The sequence below is a fragment of the Heliangelus exortis genome, chromosome 1, assembly GCF_036169615.1.
Source record: "Heliangelus exortis chromosome 1, bHelExo1.hap1, whole genome shotgun sequence".
Lineage (NCBI taxonomy): Eukaryota > Metazoa > Chordata > Aves > Apodiformes > Trochilidae > Heliangelus > Heliangelus exortis.
The window spans coordinates 53,481,878-53,505,145 of NC_092422.1; the positions used below are offsets into that span (position 1 = coordinate 53,481,878).

Below are 23,268 nucleotides of genomic sequence, written 5' to 3' on the forward strand. Positions count from 1 at the left end.
TAATTTTGCTGTGAATGCTTTCAAGGACAAATAACAATAGTTCATGTCTTTTCCACATAGTCTCAGATGTTGACTCATCAGACAAAAATCTAACTAAATCTTTAAGCAAAATTAACTTGTTTATTAAGCTCTTAAAAGGTGACTTTTTTGAGGGCATTTGTATATGTATGCAGTCTGTAGTTGTAATTAAAAGTAAACTCACTGAGGCTTACCAAACTGCACAAAGTGCACTGACCAAAGTGCATATCCTACATTCTTCCAGAGTTTTTTTATTGCTTTTGTATATATTTTATTTTTTTGCGCTTTATATATTTTGCTTTTATATATTATTTTATTGCGTTTATGTATATTTTAGGAGATAAAAGACAGCCTTCTGATCAATCTGAGAACTGGTTTAAAGTTGTTAGTTCTCTTTGTGGAGGATATGTTTGCTCACAGCCTTTCTGTGTCTACAGTTCTGTATCTATCTGTTCATGGGTACGAAGACAAATCCAGTACACTACTCTAGCAGTTCTGCTGCTGTGTTATCAGTTAGAGTGAAATTTAAATAAGAAAACAGAATAAAATGCTGAATTGTGAAGCATTGGCTTTCTTGATCTCTAGTGGTGAATGTTTCAGTAATTATGATGACTATGCTGTGCTACTCCTGGTGTTTAGAGGGTGGCCCAGTTTTATAAAATATGCTAGTTTTTACAGACAGAATAGAAAAGAGAGAACCCTTCAGTCCATCTCATGGTCTTGTGGTAATTTTGTTGAGTGTGGTAAGGAACTAAACTGTATTTATCCTATGAAATAAATTTGTAGAGAGGAGTGCACCTCTTTGTGTCAGCTCTTTTGAAAAAGGAGGGCACCTAGGATTGAAGCTTTTTTCTTTCAGTGGTCATGGCTTGTATTGTTTGCAGAATCTCATGAGGCCACAAGCAACCTAGCTGAGAGAATGGAGAGATGATAGTTTGCTGTTGATAGCATAGAATTAGTTTCTTAAGTGGAAGTGTTCATCCATATAAGTGGTGTTTTTGTTAATCTAATTATGCTTGGTTTGGTGGGATTAGTAGAGCCTTCTCCTGTCGACAAGGCTTCAGAATCCAGAGGCCATTTAGGTACAGAACTCCAAACATTTGTAGTCAAGTAAGATCAAAGACAACTTTAAAGAAGGGAATCCTGAAATACTAGAAGAGTTTTTCTAGGAAGGCAGGTTTCTTTCTTAGGAAAGTATTAGTCTGAATGGAGGATGGCTTTTAAAAAACACTGAAATTTTTACTGAATTAACTTCTTGGGCATCTTAAAATGCTTCGTTTGCTTTAATGAACTACATTGTTGTTTTCTACCATTCTAATTATCTTAGGCAGTCCCATACCATGTTCCTGATTTATGTATCCTTGCCTGTGTGTGCTTGCCTCCATGACCAGTTTTGTCATGCTCTGGCCTCTGTCTTGCTGCAGTCTTATTTAGGTGTAATGCCTGGTCATGCACTTTATAGTTGAAATGCACCACATGCAGGACAGTTGCTGTGAAAGCTACACTTTGATTTAGATTACTGATCTAAATTCAAGTTCTAACAATTCACGTAAATGTCAGGTTTGTGTGCAGTCAGGTATTACATAGCTGGGAAAATTGTTTTAAGGGAATATTGATGTATCTTTCTCTCACCAGTATTGTTTTCAGTATTCCATAGCATAGAACTATCATCAGTTCAAATCAAGTTGTTCTGCATCCACGTTCTTGAATAGTTTCAGAAGTGTAGAGCTAAAGTTCTTTGTTTCAAGGTTATGCATAGCAGTTTCTAACAGCCACCTTTCTACTCACTAGAGTTACCTGAAATAACTCCATCTTGTGCACAAGATTTCATTTCATTACATAGCACTGACCTGGTTTATGGAAAACATATTCCCATAAATGTATTTTAGGCTAATTGGTGTGAATAATTAAGTCATCACAGCAGTTGAGCACGCAGCACAGTATTTTGCACAATGTTGTAGAGTAACTGTATCTAGAGGATTTAAACTTAGGGTATTTCGCAGAGAAAATAATTTATCTATAAAATAACGGGACTTGTCCGAGTTCTTGGAGAGAATTTTTCTTTTACATTTCAATATTAAAAAACAAAAAACCCAAAACCAGCCTCCTCCAGCAATTGAAAAGCTTTAGAAGCAATGACTGAAATCTAATGCTGACTTACTCACAAGTTTATATGTAAATCATCTTAGGAAATGGACTTCAGGGCATGGTCTAGGATCATCTAGGATTTTCCTTTTTAAGTACCCGTGGCAAATATTCCCATGGTAATTTTTTATTAGTGTAGCATGAAGTGAAACTAGTAATATTTCTATGCTAGCACAGTGTTTAAACAGAATCTTGCTGTTGTGTCTACTTAATTTAAGCATGGCTACAGGTGGAACTGTAAAACCTGTACCAGCAAACTGCAGAAAACTGTTGACTGGATGCATCAGTTAATTCAGTAGCCACATGGAAGAAATATTGTCTCAGGAGGGATAAACTTGTGTATCTTAGAGCATGATTCATGTTTATGCTACTGGTGTATTATTTTTTAGAATTCAGGCATCTTTATTCATTTGTTTACTGCCAGATTTGTAGGATAATATCTTTAAATGATTTTTTTTTTCTTTGACTTTTAACTGTTTGGTTTTTTACAAACAAATTTAAAGAAACATCTTTCTGATTACCTAACAAATATTATGTAAAATCTATATGAACACAAAAATGTCAAATTTGCTGAGTCTTAGGCTTTCTTGTCTTACGCCCAGTGTGATGTTGTAATATTCACATCCTTGCATTGCTTAAAATAAAATGTAAAAGCAGTTCCTGAGTTCTTAATGACTAATACCTTTGCTCTCAGAATCCTTACTCAGTGTATGTGTAGCTCAGAATAGTCGCTTGCTATGATTTAGCTTCTATGTAGCATCAGGAAAAAGTGTACTTTTTTCCTCTTAGTGTGTGTCTCTTTTCCTACCTCCAGGATGTCCTTACTGTTCACTATCATCTGATACCATCACCATCAAAGAGTAAAAATGGCAGCAAAGAGAAAGAGAGGGAACAGGAAAAAGAAAAAGATACAAAAGAAGAATTTGCCGAAGCTCTAAGAGATCTAAAGATACAGTGGATGACCAAGTATGTCTGCTCTCATGATTACACAAGCTTGAAGCAACTGTACCCAAAAAAAATTATCCAGAATCTGTACTTTCATGCTATATCCTCCTCTCTCCTAGGCTGGATACTGCTGACATATATAATGAGTTGAAAGAAGCTTTTCCTAATCATCTTCCATTGTATGTTGCAAGGCTTCACCAGCTGGATTCTGAGAAGGTTAATTAACACTTCTGAAACTTGGTTTGTCTCAATACATCTGTGTAGCCTGAACAACTGAATCATTCTTCATACATTTGCTATTAAGTGACTGCCATAGCTGTACTCAGCACTATGAAGCAGAAATTCCTAATTAGACTGAAAGCTGCCTCCCTAACTGGCTGCCTCTCTCACTGGCTGTACTTTACATAATCACACAGCAGAATGAAAGTGTGCACATCTGTTTAGTGTATGCTATCTGCTTAGATAAGTATGCTTATCTTTTATTCCTTCTTAAGTTAAACCTGGTGTAAGCTTCCTTATTTTATTTAGGTTACAACAGTGTTACCCTAAGTGGTGCTTACTGAGTCAAGCACATATCCCATTCTGCTTCTCTACTGGATTGGTAATTTTTTCCAGCAGAATTGCTTGGACAATTGAGGACACTTGAAATGATACACTAAATCTAACCTGTCATTGCCCACAAAAATGAAAACCATGAACAGAAAACTTTACATATGTTTTTCTTTATCATGAAGATAGAGCTTCATTTATATGTCAGTAGGTTGAATATTTTTGTTTATTTTATTAGGATTTTGTTTATTTTGGAAATGAGTAACTGCTATCATTATTTAAGAGAAAAAAAATTTGCTGGAAAGGTTGTATTTTTTTTCTGTACACTGTGTTTTGCATATACCCACCTCATTTTATAGCTTGTTTTCAGTGAAATGAACTAAATATGTGGGAAATCTTGATAATGCAGACTTCTTACCATTTTTTTTTTTTTTAATCAAAAATTGGAGAAAGCGAAGAAGGGGACATGTTGAATTATTTAATGTTATGTCTGCCTAACCTTTCCATTATTCTAGTTAAGTAGAATCAACAGTCAAGTAGTGTCATTTTGTAGTGCTAAACATCTTATTTATACTTCTTTTAGGAACGAATGAAAAGACTTGATGAAATTGTTGAAGCTGCAAATACTGTAATCTCTCATATTGATCAGACAGCATTAGCAGTGTATTTTGCCATGAAGACTGATCCCAGGCCTGATGCAACTACTATAAAAAAGTACCTACCCAGTAAATAATTTTCTTGCATCCTATTTCTGTAATCTATGTGCTTTGTCTCTGCTTGCAAGAAATTGAATGACTTATCTTTTTTAGTAACTTGTGTTATTTTGGAGGGCACAGGTAATATGTTCTCTTTTTATATCTTCAGAATGCAGGACACTGAAACCTGCAAATTTTTACTTAGAAATATTAAAAAGAACAAATGTGCCAGCAAGATGAAGTATTAGGTTTTTGTATCAAGCTTAATCTTGTATCAGGGGGACCACCAGAATGCTGAATTTTGAAATGTGTTTTGAATGCTGCCTACCTTTTTGTAATACTTTGCAACCTTTTGAATCTCTATTTAAAGACAAAATTGACAGCAGCCTAAGAAGTAACTGCTTGCAGAAGATTTCATTTGTGATAAGCCTGATGACTATACTTGGGCTTCAGTGTATTTTTGAAACCCATTCTTTTTACTTACTTTTAGACTCTTCCTCTGAATTACTACTATATATCCTTATGAAGATTGTTTTGAAGGTGATGCCCTGGCCTGGACTAAAACTGGTGGATTTCAGTGTGTGGCACTGTTCTAATCACACCTAGAGCAGCAGATTTGAAAATCAGGCCCTTAAAATAGGAGATAAATATTTGATTATTTTAGATAACATACCAGATTTCAGTTGTAAAACTAATCTATCTGTACTAGTTATCCTGAATGTTTGTGTGTAATTCTAGAATTGCTGATATAAAAGCAAAGCTATAACATAATAAACTTATTCTAAACATTTCTTGGTAAATCTGACCTATTAGGTCATGTGGTTGAATCTAACATCTGAAACTGAACACCAAATTCAGTGGTGCTTTAAATGGGTACAAGTCCTTTGAAGTCAGCAGAATTGTATCTGCTTATATTTGTTGGTAGGTTTGACTCAGTTTAATGCCAAGAACTGTAAAGCTGTATTTCTAAATGGTGGCTTAGGCAGTTTTAGAATCCTGAGTTGCCCTTACCTTTAAGACATCAAAGTCATTTCAGATTTACAAAAATGACTGAGGGTGTTTAATTCATACTGTCTCTGTAATCTTTTACAGTTAGTTTAATATACAGTCAACAGCCATGTTTTAAAAATTTATATTTGTTTTGTGTGTACTAACAGCTGTAAACTTTTTAGCTTCAACTTGGTACAGCACTGATTCTCTTCTTAATGAGGTACCTACAAAAAGTCCTTAATATTTTTCACACTTTTTTTTTTCTAGTGAAATGGAAAAGCAGAAGACAACTTTAGTGGATGCTCTTTGTCGAAAAGGAAGTGCTCTGGCTGACCAACTTCTTCATCTGCAGACCCAAGAAGGGGCTGCTTCTAGTGATGCAGAAGGCAAAGATGAGGATCGTGAGAGCTGCTCAGAAGCTTTGACAGAGACATTCTGGGAAACAACAAAGTGGACTGATCTATTTGACAGCAAGGTAAGAGGGCAGAACACTTTTCTTTTTTTGTCTAATGCATGTTGGGTTTTCTTGGTTTGTCGTGGAAATTGCCTTTGTGTGCACAGCCTTGTACATTTCTCCTTTCAACTTCATGCTGTCCCTATATGTTGTGTTTCCTTAAAGACCTTTTTCCACAGGTTTTCTCAAGCCTGTCAAATCCTTGGTAAGCCCATCTCTGTGCATGTTAATGTAGAGGCGAAGGGAAGGGTATAGAACAGTACCAGATTTTGAAGAAAAAGCTGCTGCTTTATTGAATTGCTTCTTTCTGTACCTTCCAGGGAATATTTTTGATTAACCTCTATACTGTTGTAGCTGTACACACACAAGTGTGCAGCATCCCTACTCTTCAGTCCTGCATTCTGTAACCACTTCTACAATATAGATAAGAGAAGTTTTGTGTTTTGCTGTCATTAATGTCTGTAGAGGTAAAGAAAGGAAATCTTGGAAATTTTTACACTTATGTATTTACTAGTATAAATTTTCCCTGTCATCCCAGGGTCTTAATCCTAAAATTTTAGATGTTGTCTACTTCATTCAAGACAACTATATTGTCTGCTTCATGCAAGACAACTGTTCCAGAAGAAAAACAATCCATTGTAGGTGATCGGTTATGTAGCTTGTAATTTTCAAAGTTTATGACTTTGTGTGTTTAAATGTTGAGTTAGTGAGTGTTAATTAGTTGCTGTACTTAACTTTTGCATATGACTATGTTTCAATGGAAAATGAAGTGACTGTTTTATTTGTTTATAATTCAGTTAAATTGCCAAGCACTTCAGATAGTTACTAGAGAAAACCCATAAAATTAAAAAAAACTTAATTTCCTTGACAGTAAATAGTCTTAGCTGTAAGAACTTGTGCTTTAGCTGGAAGCCTGAACAGGAAGATTGATGGTAGTTACTCTCATTTATTTTAATGTATGTCTTGTACACCTATATCTTACCAGCATTCCTCTTCTAATCTTTAACTGATAATAATATTCTGTGGTAGCAGATGTTGTGCTTTAATTATGCTGCCTGACATATGACTTTCTTTCTGTCTATTTGTAAACAGAGTACTGCGTTCCAGTATAGTGACCTCTGGTTTACTTCCACCTTTTGATTATTAAAGCTGATGAGAATAACTTCAGTGGGAAAACTGCCAATACAGATGTCTTGTTGGGCGTTTATCACTTTTTGTTGTGGGGTTTTTTCCAAGACAGATATTGATTCCTGGCACTCTTGAGCTACGTGCTTGATCTGGAATGAGTAATTGATTTGAATTGCATAGATTAGGAATTGAATGTTTCTCTTTTATTGCCTTAACCATGAATTTGTCAAAATGCATATTCAGGTTTTACTCTGAAAATTGATGCTTCTGCATAGTTCAATTGATACTGAAAGGCCAACAACACTTGTAGAGTTCTGTAGTTTTTCATATGGACATGTTTTAGTGGTAGACCTGGCAGCATTAGGTTAGCAGTTGAGCCTGGTGATCTTAAAGGTCTTTTCCAACCAAAACAATTCTGTGATTCTATATGGAAATAACTTTCATCCTTTTTATACAGTGTCTGTGTGATTTTCACTCTTGGTTTCACTAGTCAGTTTTAAATCTAAACTGATTGACTGTCATGAGCCCTACACAGCATCTTGCTCACTCTCTACCAGCAGGATGGAGAAGAGAATTGAAATGGTGAAAGTGGGACAACATATGGGTTGAGATAAAGACACTTGAATAGGCAAAACAAAAGTTGCATTCAAGAAAAGTGGAACAAAAGGAATTCATTGACTGCTTCTCATCAGCAGGCAAGTGTTCAGCAATCTATAGGAAAGTAGTGTCACATGTAAATTTACTTGGGAAGACAAACACCAGAACTCTAAATATCCCCATATTCCCTCTTCTCATACCTTTCATTGCTGACCATGATGTCTTATGGGGTATCCCTTCAGTAAGGTGGGGTCAGCTGTCCCAGCTTCTCATGTACCCCCAGCTACTTGCTGGAGGGGAAATGTGAGAAATAGAAAAGGCCTTGATGTTGTGCAAGCACTGCTCAGCAGTAACTGAAAAATCCCTGTCTTATCAACACTTTTCCTCAGAAATGCAAAACAAACTACAGGAGCTATTGTGAAGAAAATAATGAACTCTAGGTCACTGAAAACTAGTACATTAAGGATACTGTTAGCCCAGAAACAGACTGCTCTGTGTATTTGAAAGAGGTGGCTTCTGAAAATGAAGAAAATGAGCCTGTCATACTACATCCTATGGGCACATCTTTGTCCTGTACTTTTCTGCCCTCTGTCTTTAAATAGCCTCACTTACTCAGCCCTGCCTGACCCACATACAGTTGATCTTCCCTGTTCTCTTGCTGCTGGGCAAATTGCCCTATATTAGTACAGTTAGGATTACTAGTGTACGTAGTAGTATGAGCACCACAAAATTATTAGGGGACTGAAGAATCTGTTCTGTGAGCAGCAGCCGAGACTGTTCACCATGGAGAAGAAAAGGTTCAAAATTTTGTCTGTTTTTATGTGTTTACAGATGACACTGAGTTGGGTGGGAGTGTTGATCTGCTAGAGGATAGGAAGGCTCTGCAGAGTGATCTGGGCAGGGTGGATTGATGGGTTGAGGCCAGTTGCATGAGGTTTAGCCAAGGCTAAATATTGGGTCTTGCACTTGGGCCATAACCCTATGAAACACTACAGGGCTTGCTGAAGAGTGGCTGGAAAGCTGCCCTGGGGGTGTTGATCTACAGCTGGCTGAATGAGCCAGCAGTGGATCCAGGTGGCCAAGAAAGTCAGCATCATCCTGGCTTGTATCAGAAACAGCAGGGCCAGCAGGAGAAGGGAAGCCCCTGTACTCAGCACTGATGATTTGAGTACTGTGTTCAGTTCTGTGCCACTCACAACAAGGACACTGAGGTGCTGGAGCATGTCCAGAGAAGGGCAGTAAAGCTGGTGGAGAGGTCTAGAGCACAAGTCTTCTGAGGAGTGTCTGAGAGAAATGGGATTGTTTGGTCTTGAGAACAGGAGGCTGACGGGGAGGCCTCACTGCATTCTGCAACTACGTGAAAGGAGATTTCAGCAAAGTGGGTGTTTTCTCTCAAGTAATAGAACAAGATGCAGTGGCCTCAAGCTGTGTCAGGGGAGGTTAAGTTTGCATACTACGAGAAATTTCTTCATTGAAAGAGTTGTCAGGCACAGGAACAAGCTGCTCAGGGAAGTGGTCAAGTCACCATCCTTGGACATATTTAAAAGACATGCAGATGAGCCAGTTAGGGACAAGGCTTAGTGGTGGAGTCAGTGGTGTTAGGTTTACAGTTGGACTTGATATTAATACTTTTCCAAGCTAAACAATTACATGATTCTGTGTATGATGGGGGGAATAAAGAAGATGGATCCAGGCTCTTCTCAGTGAATCTTAGTGACAGCATAAGAGGCAGAAAGTGAAACAGAAACTTTAAAAAAAAAAAAAAAGCACCAACAAAAAAGCAAACAAACAAAACAACAGAAAAAAAGCCACCACCTCTGTTTTTTGGGGAGGGAGAGGGAAGAGTTGTTGGGTTGTTCTTTTTTTATTTACTGTGAGAGTGTTCAAAAGCTGCAGTGCTTTTAGCTGGAGGATTGGTGATCTTTGATTCCATGGAGGTAGTCAAAACTGAACTGGACATGATCCAGGACAACCTGTTTTGCTAGCTGTCAACTTAATGTGTCCTAAAGACCACATGATGGATGTATCTCCTGTGGTACTGATCTGTAATTCTAATCCCATCAGTAGCTATAGACAAGATTTTTTAAAAAGAAATGTAGGTGGAAAGAAATACATGTTGCTACTTCAAGTTTTCATATGATTATTGGAAGCGAGACTTCTAGTTGTCCACTTTTATACTTTGAAGTTTTCTTTCTCTGGAAAGTCTTTGAAAGGGGTGAGGAGTGAGAACAATGTGACTTGGGACTTGATAGGATTGAAGATTTTACTTTGAAAGGAGATAGTAGAGCACTCTAGTGATTGTTCTATTTTTTTGTTTTTCCCCTGATGACAAATTTTGTGAAAGGGCTATGGGTGAAGGGAAAAAAGTGAAACAAAATTTAGTTGTATTTCTACTGTGTTTGTAAATGAGAATACCTAAACACATGTCATGGACTGTAACTTTTCTTCAAACATTAACATAATACATTGCAGTATTTGTTCCTTCCACCTCTGCCTAACTGCATCCTATGTTCATGCTGTCTGATCAAAATGCATTCATTTTTATTTATAATGGCTGACAAGATTTGTAAGTGGGATTGTACTTAAAGTACTCTCAGCTTCCTGTTTGTATAAATATAAGCATCTTCTGCCCTAAAGATGGACAAATGGAATATATGAACTATCTATAGGGGCCTTCAGTCTTCTATTTGGCAGCTTCTCTCTATTTGGAAGAAACAGCTGTATAAATCTCCACCTTGGTATTGCATGCAATATGCTGTTCTACTTCTGGAATATTTTGCTATTTTAAAAATTAGTTGAATAACTTAGTGCAGATAACTTTATTTTATAGGCTGTTAGAAGAAAATTTGGAGTTTTGACCACTTAAGGGGAACAGTGTTGTTCATATAGCTTGCTTCCTTTGAGATGGGGAGTTTAGGAGCAATGTCAAACTTTATTTTGTAAATAGTCTTTAAAGCTTCAGAACAGTCTAAGAAACAAGTTGGTTTTTTTGTTTTGTTTTGGTTTTTTTTTTTTTGCTAGGGTAAGGGAAAAAACACTGATTATGTCTTCAGTCCAGCTGACTTGTTTTTGGCAAAATTCATCTTTGTAGAAAGCAAAGAAATTATGGCTTTAGCTGCCTCTCTGTGTGTGGTGCTACTGGAACCGAACTGAGGAAATGAAGTGTTGCAACTTGGCTCTGTCACCTCACCTGGAATAGAAGAGGTTTGGAAAGAGGAGAGTAGTGATGTAGGATCAGGAATAGACCTTGAGGACTTTCATTTGAAGGACATTCACACAAGAGGCAGACAGCTTTTCTGAAGCACTGTGTTGGAAGTGAAGATGTGGAGCCATTTCAAATGTGGATGTGGCTTTGTGGCATTGGCACTCAAAACAGAGGAACCATGTGAGAAAGGGTTGAAACAAGGCAGGTGAATACTGCATTGTTGATTCAAGTACATATATGGCTTCAGATAGAAACACTTCCCTAAGAGTTTTTACTTTTCAGCTTCTTGTAAGTCAGTTTATCCAGATGTCAGCAAATTTTTGAAAACAAAGGGAGACCATATTTTCTTCTGTGTTTTTTTTTTTTAAATGTGAATCAGGAACATCATCAATTTTCTGTGCCTTTCTGCTCACCCTCAAGTAAACCAAAAGCTATCATTTGTTTCACCTCTTCTCTGTAGGTGTAGCAACTGTTGCCACACAGCATTAGTTCCTTCCTTTGAATTGCCTGCTTGCCATTAGTTACTGTGCTTGTTCCCCGCATACTAGGGAAGCTGGTACTGACTTTTCATAGTCCATCTGTTCACTTCCAGCTATTCTAGCTAGATCACTTGTCTCTGAAGGTTTATTTTAAAAGAAACATGAAAGAATATTTGTCTCCTGTGTAGACAAAGTATTTCAGATAAATGCCAATTGAGACATCTCTATGCAGCACAAATTTGCTTTTAATAGAGGGTTTTTAGCAATTAAATAGAAGTTGTGCAATTTTTCTGTTACCTAGAACATAGTTCAGAATTTGTAGTAATCCCCAGTTTTAAATGAGACTGTTACAGGACAGTGGTAGGATGTTGCCTGCTTGTTACTGGGAATGACTCATCTATAGAATTTAATGCCCCTCAATCTTTAAATGAGAGGTTGAAGATAAGCAAGAAGTCACATTTAAAAATAAGTTTAAAAGCAAATAAAAAGTCCAGACCTTTCTGTCTTGTCTTTTAAGCATCTTTAGCCTGGATTGGTTTTCATATTACTGTCTGCACTGTCAGATGCAGCTGTCTCTTCGAGCTGATCATACTCAGTCACTGCCAAAAGCTTGTTGCTGGGTACTTGATTCCCTTAGCTCCCTTGCCTCTCTTGAAAACATGATGAGTCTTTTTTTTTTTTTTTTTTTTTTTTACATGAATATTGCTTTCATTTGTAATAGGGCAATTAGAACAGAGAGGAGTCAGCAAACATAGCTAAGAAATCTTAGTTTATTACTGCAGATGTGTATGGACATGCAAAACCTCACTTGCTGGTAATTATAAACGTTACAACTTCACTGTTGTTACAAGTAGTTGGAGTGTGTTATCTATAGAATATATTGCTTAACCTGGCATTTTAGTAATTTGTATATAGATGTAGATACATTTTAATCAGTTGTCTAAGTAATGAAATAACGGATAATGCAAGCCTATTGTCCTTTTCATAGGTAACAGTATTGGGATACTAGAAAGGTTACTACTGGGCACTTCAGTGTTCTTTTTTAAAGTGTTTTGAGGCTTTTCAGTATGTTAGCCCTGCAGATATCTTGGGTGAGATCATTTCAACATTTTACTGTGCTAAATATGCATCTCTATGTAGTCAATGGCAAGTTAGGAAGCTGGTTAGGTGATGGATATCCAAACACTTTAATGGATCTGGCTCTTACCCTGGGGGAAATATCCTATAACGACACATTACCTTTTCTTATTAACATTTCTTACTTCTTGGCCAATTTGTGGGCCATATTAACTTGTTCTGTAAACGTTTGTCTTAATTATGTTTATTGAAGTTATGAAGTAATATCAAATGCTTACGGTAAAACTCATAACTCTTTCATCTAGCAACTGCTTTCAGATGGTACAAATCAATTTGTTGTTATGTATTCAGATAGAAGCTGTTGTCTCTGTTGTCTTAGTGGAACTCCAGTTTAAATTCTGTTTACACATCAAAGAACCATAATACTCACTTCTGTGATTTCGTAAAGCTTGCAGTATTTTAATTATAAGGCATAATTTCAGTAGTATGTGTACAAGTTATCAAGTGTACAAGTATGTGTACAAGTTATTTCTTATCTAATACTTTTGTATGTAAGCCTAATTTGATCTTAAAGCACCTCATGCATTATTCTTAGCTTCTGAAGTGATAATGAACTTTTAGCAGTTTTACTTAACTTGTTTACATTTGATTGGGGTTTTTTTTTCCGAGCACCAGGACAGAAATTACATTCTTTTACCAAGAGCTCTTAGAACATAGTTTTCAAACTTTTGGTCCTACAGAGAACTTTTTTCTCATTTAGAAATACCCAAACTTTCATTTGGCCAAAGCAAGGGTGTTTCGTAAAATGCTTTGTTTTCTTGCCACAAAAACTCTAGGAAGCCCTGATACGAAAGAAATGCTGTCAAGTGGCTTTCCTCCTGCCTTTATCTCTGATGTTCAATAACCATTCAAAACTTACAGGGTCAGGTAAGAGCTTTCTTACTAGAGCAGTGACATTATTTCTGGTTAGCTTCCAATATGTTATATTTGCTGAGAGTTCCAATGCATTTTTCATTTGATTTTTTTGTTTTGTTATGGTTTGGGTTTGTGGTTCTGTCATCTTTTACAGAAGGGATTCTTTTTAAGTTGAATTTAACCAACTAAGTCTGCTAATGGGTCCACTGAGCAATTATTCAGAAGTGTTTGCTCATATGTTTTGCTTTTGGAAAATATCCAAAATACTTGGATTGAGAATGCAGCATGCAAAGTATTTTTCCAATAGAAATATTTGGAAAATCTGTATGTGAATGGTGCTTTATACTCCATTGTTGCCTATGTGTGTGTGTGTGTGTTTAAGCTACAATAGCTTCAGGGATTAATTCAACACAACAAAATAAGTTCTTGAAGACAGAAGAATGAGCAGCTTTGAGTGCTTGGAATATACTTAAGAGCTTCAAAAGTACATGTTTTCCTGCTTGATAATTAAACTTGTTACTCTTTTTTTCTTTTCTTTTTTTTTTCCTCATTCTCTTAAGTATGGAACCTGCAAAGACTTGTGCATATCATTAATACTCAGTGGAACTGTTCAGGTAGATAAAATTAGGCATATTCTACAGTCCTTGCAGGATTCAGGTCTTGTATTCTTTAATGTTTATATTCTTAAACATTTAATTTTTTTTTTCTGTAATGCAAAATGCTTATTTCTGAAGATCCTCGAAGTGTTTTTGTTAACTTAATGGGATATTTTAAGTGGACATTGGGAAAATGTAACTTGTTGGAGGAGTCAGAGGAAAAGAAATGAATCCTTACAAGTGAGGGGAACTCCATTATGAGTTCTCATAAACTTTGCCAAGGACAGAAACACTATCATATTCCAAACTTTGCTACTATGTCACTCTTCAGTAAAACCTATTTATGATGAGTTACAAGAGGAATTTATAAAACAAAGTCTTGCTTTTACTAATTCTTAGTGCTGTAACTGGTGAAATGGTATGAGCTATCCTGCAACCCTGAACGCTGTCAGTGTTTGAGTGGGAAGAACCTGGTTTATTTTACATTAACTCTTGAGTAGACACATTCATTTGCACATTTTAGTTATAGTACTGATAGGTATTGTAAGCTGTCTCTTCAAAATAGGTGATCAAAAGGAAGCTTTTTTTTATCTTAGTAAATTACCAATAATGAGGAGCTGACACCAAGCCCAAGGCTTGTCTTCATGCTTACCTGTCTTCATTGCTTCTTTATGATTATGTGCATTTCTCTATGTGTATATTCACTGTGCTCTTCATGTTTGTTTCTGCAGTAAATTTTTGACTTCCTAGGAATCAAAACTCTCTATTCAATCTTTGTTTCTGTGTGTCAAAGATATACCTGCCTCATTCTGCTTTGTTTGGGTTTTTTTTAATTGTTTTTATGCCATACAGTTGCCTCTAGAGAATGAAAATCCAAAGAAGATAGAAGTGAGATTAATAAAAAATTAGACTAGTGTTATCTGGGTTGTGTACAATGTTTTCAATTCAAATATGTTCATGAAGTCAGAAATAGTCTCTAGGAAGTTCATGTTTATAGCTGCTACTGAGAGTCATCTTTACTGCAAAGAAAAATGCAACCTATCTTGTGTAAATGTTTTACTTTGATTAAATCACTACTGATACCCAAACAGAAACTGCTATTACTTGCTATGCCTTGTAAGATTAAATATATAATTTGGTTTTGTTTTTCACACTGTAGGTTTTGACTTTTGCCTATAAGCATGCATTGGTAAATAAAATGTATGGTAGAGGTCTCAAGTTTGCCACAAAACTTGCAGAAGAGAAGCCAACAAAGGACAACTTGAAAAACTGCATTCAGGTAAGGTATATCTGGCCATGGGCTATGTTCACACTGGGTAAGCTGTTAAAACTAATAAGTCTTTTTGAATTTTGCTACCTTTTTACATTGTAGAACTTGATAAACTTAACCTTATCTAGGCTTCTGTGGCTTGGTGTTCATTTTTAATAGTGATTTCTTCTTTATTTTCTAGAAGTAGCTAGTTTGTAAGTGGCTGCCATTTTCAGCAGATTTACTTCTGGGAACTTTGGGGCATAAAGAAAGTTGATACAACTTAGACAAAGATCTTTTGCAATCAAATCCCACTGTGTTGCTGTTTATCCACTGTTACTGTCCATTGTTACTATTATTAATCACAATTATTGCCAGTAAGTGGAGAATTAATGAGAATTGCTGCAACTCCCAGGGCAAAATTTTTGTGCATTGAGTTGAGAGGCTGTGGATCGTACGGAATTATGTTTCTTTTTCCACTTTCAGGACTAAGTAATTCAAAGATTACCAGTTCTCCAATCTTCTGTTTCCAGTGCTTCTGATAATGTTTTTAGTATGATGTTGATATCAATGCAGTGATTGTTGGAAGAATTTAGATATTTTTTTAATTAAGATTCTAGAGCTTCTAATTTTTTTTAATTTTTGCTTTTCATTTTTTTTCAGCTAATGAAGTTGCTTGGATGGACTCATTGTGCAACTTTCACTGAAAATTGGCTTCCTGTCATGTATCCACCTGATTATTGTGTATTCTAGAAAACCAACAACTGTAAACTTTAAGTGACTTTATATGGGGCAGGATATGGAAAGATAAGTTTGACTTCTTTTTATTGGAACGCATGTTTTCATTACTGAATGCTGATTATTAAATTGTGTGTATTTATCAGTAAAGGCACCTGGGTACAGCTTAATACCTGTTAATCTGACTCCTCTCATCAGGGAGTTTCCTTAGTGTGCATCCCATTGCTGGCAATGGATGTGTCAGAACTGCCAACACCAAGGATTTGGATATAGGCTGGAAAAGGCTTACTGCATGCTTGTTAGGTTCTTAACTGTTACTTTTAACTGCAAACCTGTAAAAGTTCTGTATTTTTTACAGTAAACTGAATTTTAACATGTTTGATCTTAATTTCAATTGTATGAAAGCCTTAAAGCTACTTCAAAAGTAGCTAAAATCTTATTTATTTGATTAAAGTAACGGGACATCATTACCTGTATTATTTGCAAGAGTTTACATTTAATTTTTTTAAAGAAAAATTCAACCTCTCAAACTGTTACAATGTGTAACTTGGAATTGCTGATGCATAGGTGCTCTTGTAAATCTTCATTTTGGAGTGATTTCAGGCAAACTCAAAAAAAAAAAAGTGAAATTGAGTATCAGGGCAGGCTGATACATGTATAAGTGCCAGACAGTTAAATCTTGATCAGGTATTGTAAAGCTATACATATATGTTCAATAATGTTTAAAATGTAAACCACAACAGAATAAATGTGCAGAGTTGAAGATCAAAAAACACCATGTGCACTCTTATACTTTACAAGATTATTTTATAATTAATAAAAACAAATAATGAAGCTAAAAATTGCATTGGTTTCTGAAAGAGTACATAAATGAAAGTTGCTGAAGGAAAACACCTTACAAACAACAGAAGTTGAGTGCAGCCCAGAAGATGAATGCTTTCTGCTAAAGCCTTTTTTACTGACTATTGGCACCAACATTGTTCCTTCAGTGGAGTGAAATTGGTCTGTTTGAACATATCATCAATACCAACCAGAGACAAACTGCTGTATCGTTTGTCTTGCCAGTTTTTTTGTAACTTTTAGGGCAGAACTCTGATACAACTGCAGCTTTACCAACAGAAATGGACAGAAGGTGCACCATAATGCTGTGAAACATTCCAAACTCTACGGTGCTGCCACTAAATCAAACTTTATAGTTTTCTCTTCAATTCTCTCTTACTGTGGCTTTAAGCAGCTTGACATTTGATTCTGGAAATTCTGCTAGAATGGTTGTGTTAAATATATTGCAAACTTTTTCCAAAAATTCATAGTCTGTACTGAATCTGAATTTATTTGCCCATAGTAATACTGTTCCTGGCTTACAAAAATACACCATTGTTGCTAGCAGGGGTTCCACAACTGCATGAGGGTACACAACATCTGTTGCCAGTAAGAAATCATAATGGTAAGTTGATACAGGAAAGTCTTCATTGAGGCTTTCTCCCCATACAAGTTTTCTCACTTCGGGTTTGTGCATCTCTGTGTTTTTTGTATTTCTTGAAATATTATATGAGAGGTTTTCAAGAACTTCAGGCAAATCAGTAGCTGTAACATAAGCTCCTAAAGAAAACATGAGTTGGTTTCAGTTCATAGGTATACAGTTGAACATACATATATATAGAAAACTATCTACATAATTTCCCCAGCTTCCCTCTCACCAATAACTAGGGTAGTTACTTTATTAGCAAAACAGTATTTTACAATAATTTTCGTTTTATAAAAAGCAGTGACAAAATTTACTTCAACTTGCTTCATTGCCTTATAGTGACAGTGGCAGATAGAGAGCATCTTTCACAAGAAATCCAAAGGGAAATACAAATATACTAACCCAAGATACAGGCCACAATGGAAACCAAGCCTGTTCCAGCACCAATTTCCAAAACTTTTTTGTCTTTGAGGTTGAATTGTTCTTGATTTGATTCCAGATATTGAGATAAAGCCAGTGCCTAAAACGGTTAACACATATCCATAAGAGGGTAACAGGTAAGTTGCACAGAAATTCATTAGATGTTTTTATACAGGGGTGTTGGGTTGTTGTGGGGTTTTGTTTTTTTGGTTTTTTGGTTTGTTTTTTTTATACAATGAAAAACATTGAAAGCTGTAACATAAAAAAAATGTAATACAGGAAGAATTATGATGTGTTTTGGTTTTATATTAAAAAAAATTGAACACCTTATTTTTAGTTTTAGGTTTATGGGATATTAATTTGCTATACACTTCTATACACTGTGAGTCTCCTGACAGCTCAAGGTAGGCAGTGTTTAGGTACAAACCATACAGCAAGCAAGAGGTTTAACAGTATGTAAAAAGTAAGGTCCTGGTTTATTATCATAAATATTACAGGTTTTTATCACTATCATAAAGTAGATTCAGGCTTCATCAGATTTTTTTAAATGATTTTTTTGGTCTGTTTTTAATATTTCCTTTGCAAAATTTATTATTTTTTTTACCAACTCAACAATTGTCTTTTGATAATAGCATGAACTTTTTTTAAAACGGCAGCACTGTATGAAGTATTTGCTTATCAGACCTTTGTGATCTCACCAGCAGAATATAAATTGGCTGTCTATGAGCAACAGAAACAGATGCCAAAGAAATTAACTTCCCCCTTTTTCATTTTCTTCCTTAGAGTTGTGTTACTGTTTTAACTCTTGTGCTTTTCATAATGCAACGCTGGCTTCTTGCTTTGGGAAAGCTGACAGCTAATGAATCACCAGCCCAATCTGTGCAACCTCTTGATTTTCTTGGAAAGTTTTACTGTCTGCAGTCTGACACCTGATTAATGTGAGAACTGATGATCTGACATGCCATGATAAGATACTGTTTCACCCACCCATACGCGTTCTTTTTCTCTATTGTTCCAAAATTGTCTGCCATTCTCTGTGAGCTTTTTCAATAAATGTGGATCTGAAAAATTTGGAAATCCTAATTGTCATGTCTTTGTCAGTTGACCTTCTTTTCCCTTAAAGGTAGTTTTCTCAGTCCACTTGAAATTCTGCTTTTAAGAGCAGGAGAAACAAAGACTGAAAAAACTAGTGTTGAAATTAGACTTTACATACTGCAGGGGAACTGTTCCAGCCTGTGCTTCAAAGGAATTGTGTTTCATTGTTTTAATCTCCTTTATTTAATCTCTCAATTTTCTTTCTCAGCCTCCTTTTTGTACTGCTGTTTGTTTAATCCAAGCAGTGATGTATTAAAAACATGGAAGAAGCTGAATACTTCTTCCTGAGATCCCTTTCTTTCCCCCTCCCTTTTTTTTTTTTTTTTTACTATATCTGCATCCAATTTACAAATGCTTTGATACCACAGACCTTTCAGAGTGGACTGGCAGATCAGCAATGCAGAGCTTTCTGCTGAAGCACTTCACAGCTCCATTCTGCATCTGTCAGATATGTCATCTAAGAAAGCTTCCTTAACATTTGGGTGCCACTCTCATGGTTTACTCTTCTGTCCTGTCAGCTTTCTGGGTGCTGTATCACATACTTACCCCGGGCCACACCACGGTCCCAAAGTGTTCTATGGACTCCTGAACAACAATCTCGTGGCCAACATATGTGTAGTGCTCTTTATCAAAGTGGTGTGAAGCTCTGGGAACCCAGTTCTGTAGTATTTTAAGAGTTACTGGTGAATCTGTGAGAGAAAAGGTTAAATTTTATTTTTGTATGCGGGTGCTTATCTACTCGTATGAAGTATTTTGCAAAAACGGTACGTGGGCACATTGAGTGTCTGTGTGGCAAATTTACAGATATAAGTAAGCCTTTTAGAAAAGTCTACTAATTCAGGTGTTTAATACTGCTAACAACAGCTTGAAGATTTTTAGGACCAGGTTAGCTTTGTTTTGGTGTGTGTTGTAATTCATACTATGCCAGAGTATGCCATGGGGGGGCTTGTGCTGTAGTTTTTCATTTGTGAGGCAAATGGATCTAGAATATTAAGCTGCTTATTACACAAGGATTTAGGATTTGCATTCTTACGTTGAAGAAAACCTTTTTTTAGTGGTTGTTTTTATCCATTCTTCCACCAAAAGAGTTATGTAAGATACTTTTTAAATGTCAGCATAAACTTAAGAGCACATATTCCATGCTGCTCAGGGAGTGGGTGCTTCTGTTGTGCTCACATGTTTCAAAAAAGTGTTTGGCTTGTGGGTTGGATTTTTCAGGAGAGCTCTGCTGAGCTGTTCCATCTGATCTCACTGAAAACAAGGAACAGTGCTCAGAAGGACTGTACTCAGAGTGTTGATGGAAGCCTCTCAGCAAGATATCCATAGAGAATACAAAATCAACCTTAACTGATGGATTTTAGTTGGTGCCTGCCTGGAGTCCTTCATAGGTGAGCAGTTTAGCTTGTTGAAATTTGTAATACTACAGCTTCAACAGGGCCAGCCCTGTTAGTGCATGTTATATATCTGATTGTAATTCAGAAATAGTTCTTAGATACCTAAATAAAATCCAAAGCCCTTTTAAAAAATACATCTTAATTATTGTAGGTTTTGTCTGATGAGAAATAGGTATTGGGGGATGATGGTAAAAATAGAAATCAAAAGGGATGGTGACATCTACTAAAAGGCTGATAAAAGTGAAAGTATGAAATGTTAGCATGCCATAGCAATTGCAGTATTTAAATTGGAGTAAACCTGAGCTGGATGCTGCTGTTGATGGTGAACTCTTGGAGCTGCAAGTGCAGTTTTTGGAGTCAGAGTGCTCTTCACAGGTTTCTTCTTCCTCAGTTTGGGAGTCCATTGCCCTTTGAATTTTGTTGGGGACTGATGGCTCCTCTGCAGAGATCATGGCAAAAGAGCTGAAATGGAAAGGGGAAAATAATGTAAAAGCTTGAGGGCACTTTTTATACGAGGTGTGACTGGAAGAAGACAGTAGTTGGTGTGGGCTTTGGTTTTGAGTGGTATTTTTAAGGACAGGAAACCATGATGTGAGCTGATAATCTCACTCCACTAGAAATTGCTGCGAGCACTTTCTGGCAATGTGGTAATACTAAAAATTTTTATTTTATCATGTTTATCACATTTATTATTTTATCATGTTGGTTTTATCATTTAGGCTCTGAAAATAAGCTACTTGCAAAATAGAAAGGTGTTGACTTTGAGGGTTTCTTTTTATACAACTTACCACCATCACTATTAATGGTATATTTAAGAAACTGGAGTAAAAAGTAAGGCATTTGTTAGCTGCAAGCTACAGATCAGATTTAGACTTAAAATTTCAAGAATTCAAGTTTGTTGGCATCCTGACCTTAATGATGCACAGCTTTATAATTTTAAGCTACTAACTCCTTTAAAAGTCTGCAGACACGAGTAGTGAGTAAGGTAATTTTTGCATCATTACGTACCTTATGTGTGATATGGTCAAGTTGCTGCTGCACTTTTAGAATTATAAATACTGATACTTACTGTTTTGGCATTTTTTCTGATTAGTATTTCACTAAAATGGTGTATCTCTAAAAGCATTGTGGTTTAGTGTAATAATATTGCAACTAAAATATGTTCCTTTAGCAAATGTTGGCTCTTTCTGGATGTTTGCAGCTGGTATCTTTGCAAAATTATCCCGAAGGGAAATCATCATCTAAATCCTGTGCTTTCCAAAGTTCTTAAACCCAAATTCACCCATATTCAATAATAGTCTTAAACTATTGCGAACAAAACAGCTTACATTTGATTTCTTCAGAACCTAGGGAAGAAAAGAATCATTCACAAAATTTTATCTGTTTTACAGTGCTGCATAAAATTAACAAGATAATGAAACACTGAAGAGCAGTTGTAAGATAATTATAAACTTTAAGGTAACAGTTTACCCCCTAGGAGAATAAACTTTGTGTCTCTTAAACCTCAAAAATCCCTCGCTTGGAAAGAGCTTTTCAAGCCTGGCTACACGGCCAAAAAAATAGTGAGCAGTACGGTGTCACTGGGTCTTCAGCTGTAAGCACAACTCCTGAAATGTGCTTCTCTCCTCCCTGCACAATGAGACACAGTAATGCTCTGGTTTAGTTTTAATTATTTGGGCAAAAGCCAGTTCCTTTTGCTTACGGAGGAAATGCAGTTGCAGTTTGTGAGGCAGAGCTTGGCTGATGCCACACAGCAGCAGCATCAGTGTTTCTTAGAGCTTGTGCCTTTTCCTCACGCTGCCACGCACTAAATAAAAACAAATAAATTGCTACAAATCAGAGGAAACAAAGGAAATGCCAGTGCCAGGAACATTCCTGCAGTAAACATACATATTTGAGTCCACAAGGTGAAGGCACACAAATACTGAAATGCAGAAAGGCAGCAGTAGCAGGGGGTAGGTAGGTAAGCAAGTGGCGTTTTGTTGGCTAAGACAGCAGAGCTGACGTGGGGGAATCCAGACAAATTTATTTCCTTTGTTAGTGAAGCTGAGGACACAAAGGCACATCAGAGGAGGTTAGGGGGACACTTGTCTGGGTACCTGCTGCAGCAGAGAGCTCCAGGTTTCCCGTGGGCAGATGCACACTCCAGAGGTTTTTATACAGGCATCCACCTGGAGGGAATAAGGGAATAAACCCTCTGCTCCAGCCAGTCAGGTTGCAGGCTATTTAGAGTAACATTACCAGGCAGTGCTCAAAGAACTTACTGTGTTACACTAAAGTCTTCCATGTTTGCAGCACGAAACGAAAACGCTCTTGGGGCTTTGCAGTCCTGAATGTACCAACCTTCAGGAATAAAATCTTGGCTTCCTCCAACCTCCTGTTCTGTTTTTTGAAGATCAAGCGGTCCGTGCGTCCTCACGGTCGGCAGTGCTGACCCAAAGGAGCGACTTCCCGTGGGCAAGCTTGCACATAAATAACGTGTGTGGCCACTTGGCAGCAGCCCAAACGCAGAGAAAAGTTCAAGAAGTTCCTACTGCCAGGAAAATGTCAAGTCTGCCTTGTGTTGCTGAGCATCTGGCTGGGGTAGCTCTACGTACCTGCCCCTGCCCTGAGTCACAGAGCTGAGGGTCCCCAGGAAATGACAGCTTTCCTGTCACCTTTTGTGCAGGCTGTGACCACTGGAAATATCTACTGGGAGAGATGGTGCAACCATGAAAATGACACTTTGATTGGAAAACCCTGTAGGTGCTTGTTTTAAAGCAGAAGGATGTTGGAGAAAAAAACCCAAATATGTGTTCCTCATGCATTTCAAAAATTTGAGAGGTTTATATGCATTTTTCTCACCTTCTCTCTTCTCTCCTTGGAAAAGATTCTGTAGAAAGTAATTCAGCTAGAGGGCTGAAAAATTTAAAGGGGACTTTGAAAGGCATGAGGCTAGAAAACAGCCAGCTAATTAACAAACAGCTAATTGCTGGCAATAGAAATAAGGGGCTGGGGGAAGGAATGTAGATTTTTTTTTTTTTTTTAAATTAAGTTTGTAGTTATTTGCATCCTGGGATGAACAGCTTTTGCATTCAGGTAGTGGTCTCTCTAAGAGTGGCAAAGGCAGAAATG

The 23,268-nt window shown here is 36.7% G+C and overlaps 2 protein-coding genes across 5 annotated transcripts in view; one reads left to right on the forward strand and one right to left on the reverse strand.

Moving 5' to 3' along the window:
• Window positions 1–18,748, forward strand: part of TPP2 (tripeptidyl peptidase 2) — a 57,110-nt gene extending 38,362 nt beyond the window's left edge. The window contains exons 24-30 of one of the 3 annotated variants that reach the window (XR_011725656.1): window positions 2,978–3,129; window positions 3,228–3,324; window positions 4,241–4,371; window positions 5,610–5,817; window positions 14,953–15,072; window positions 15,706–17,802; window positions 18,449–18,748. Coding sequence is in view for 2 of the 3 variants with exons in the window: in XM_071742638.1 (XP_071598739.1) it covers window positions 2,978–3,129; window positions 3,228–3,324; window positions 4,241–4,371; window positions 5,610–5,817; window positions 14,953–15,072; window positions 15,706–15,795 (798 nt within the window). In the remaining variant the exon portion in view is untranslated. Of the gene's footprint in view, window positions 1–2,977; window positions 3,130–3,227; window positions 3,325–4,240; window positions 4,372–5,609; window positions 5,818–14,952; window positions 15,073–15,705 lie in introns of all 3 variants that reach the window. The other 2 variants (XM_071742638.1, XM_071742628.1) reach the window with 2 other exon arrangements.
• Window positions 16,257–22,667, reverse strand: METTL21C (methyltransferase 21C, AARS1 lysine). Of its 2 annotated transcripts, XM_071742648.1 has the most exons (6): window positions 22,419–22,556; window positions 22,254–22,325; window positions 20,453–20,616; window positions 19,307–19,449; window positions 17,648–17,765; window positions 16,257–17,379 (listed from the first exon to the last, which is right to left on the reverse strand). In XM_071742648.1, exons 3-6 carry the CDS (start codon window positions 20,604–20,606, stop codon window positions 16,985–16,987), a joined length of 810 nt encoding a protein of 269 aa, XP_071598749.1. In that variant the 5' UTR covers window positions 20,607–20,616; window positions 22,254–22,325; window positions 22,419–22,556; the 3' UTR covers window positions 16,257–16,984. The 2 variants fall into 2 exon arrangements, with proteins under 2 accessions (XP_071598749.1, XP_071598758.1); XM_071742657.1 differs by lacking the exon at window positions 22,254–22,325 and having other exon boundaries at window positions 22,419–22,667.
• Between the last annotated feature and the right edge of the window lie 601 nt (window positions 22,668–23,268).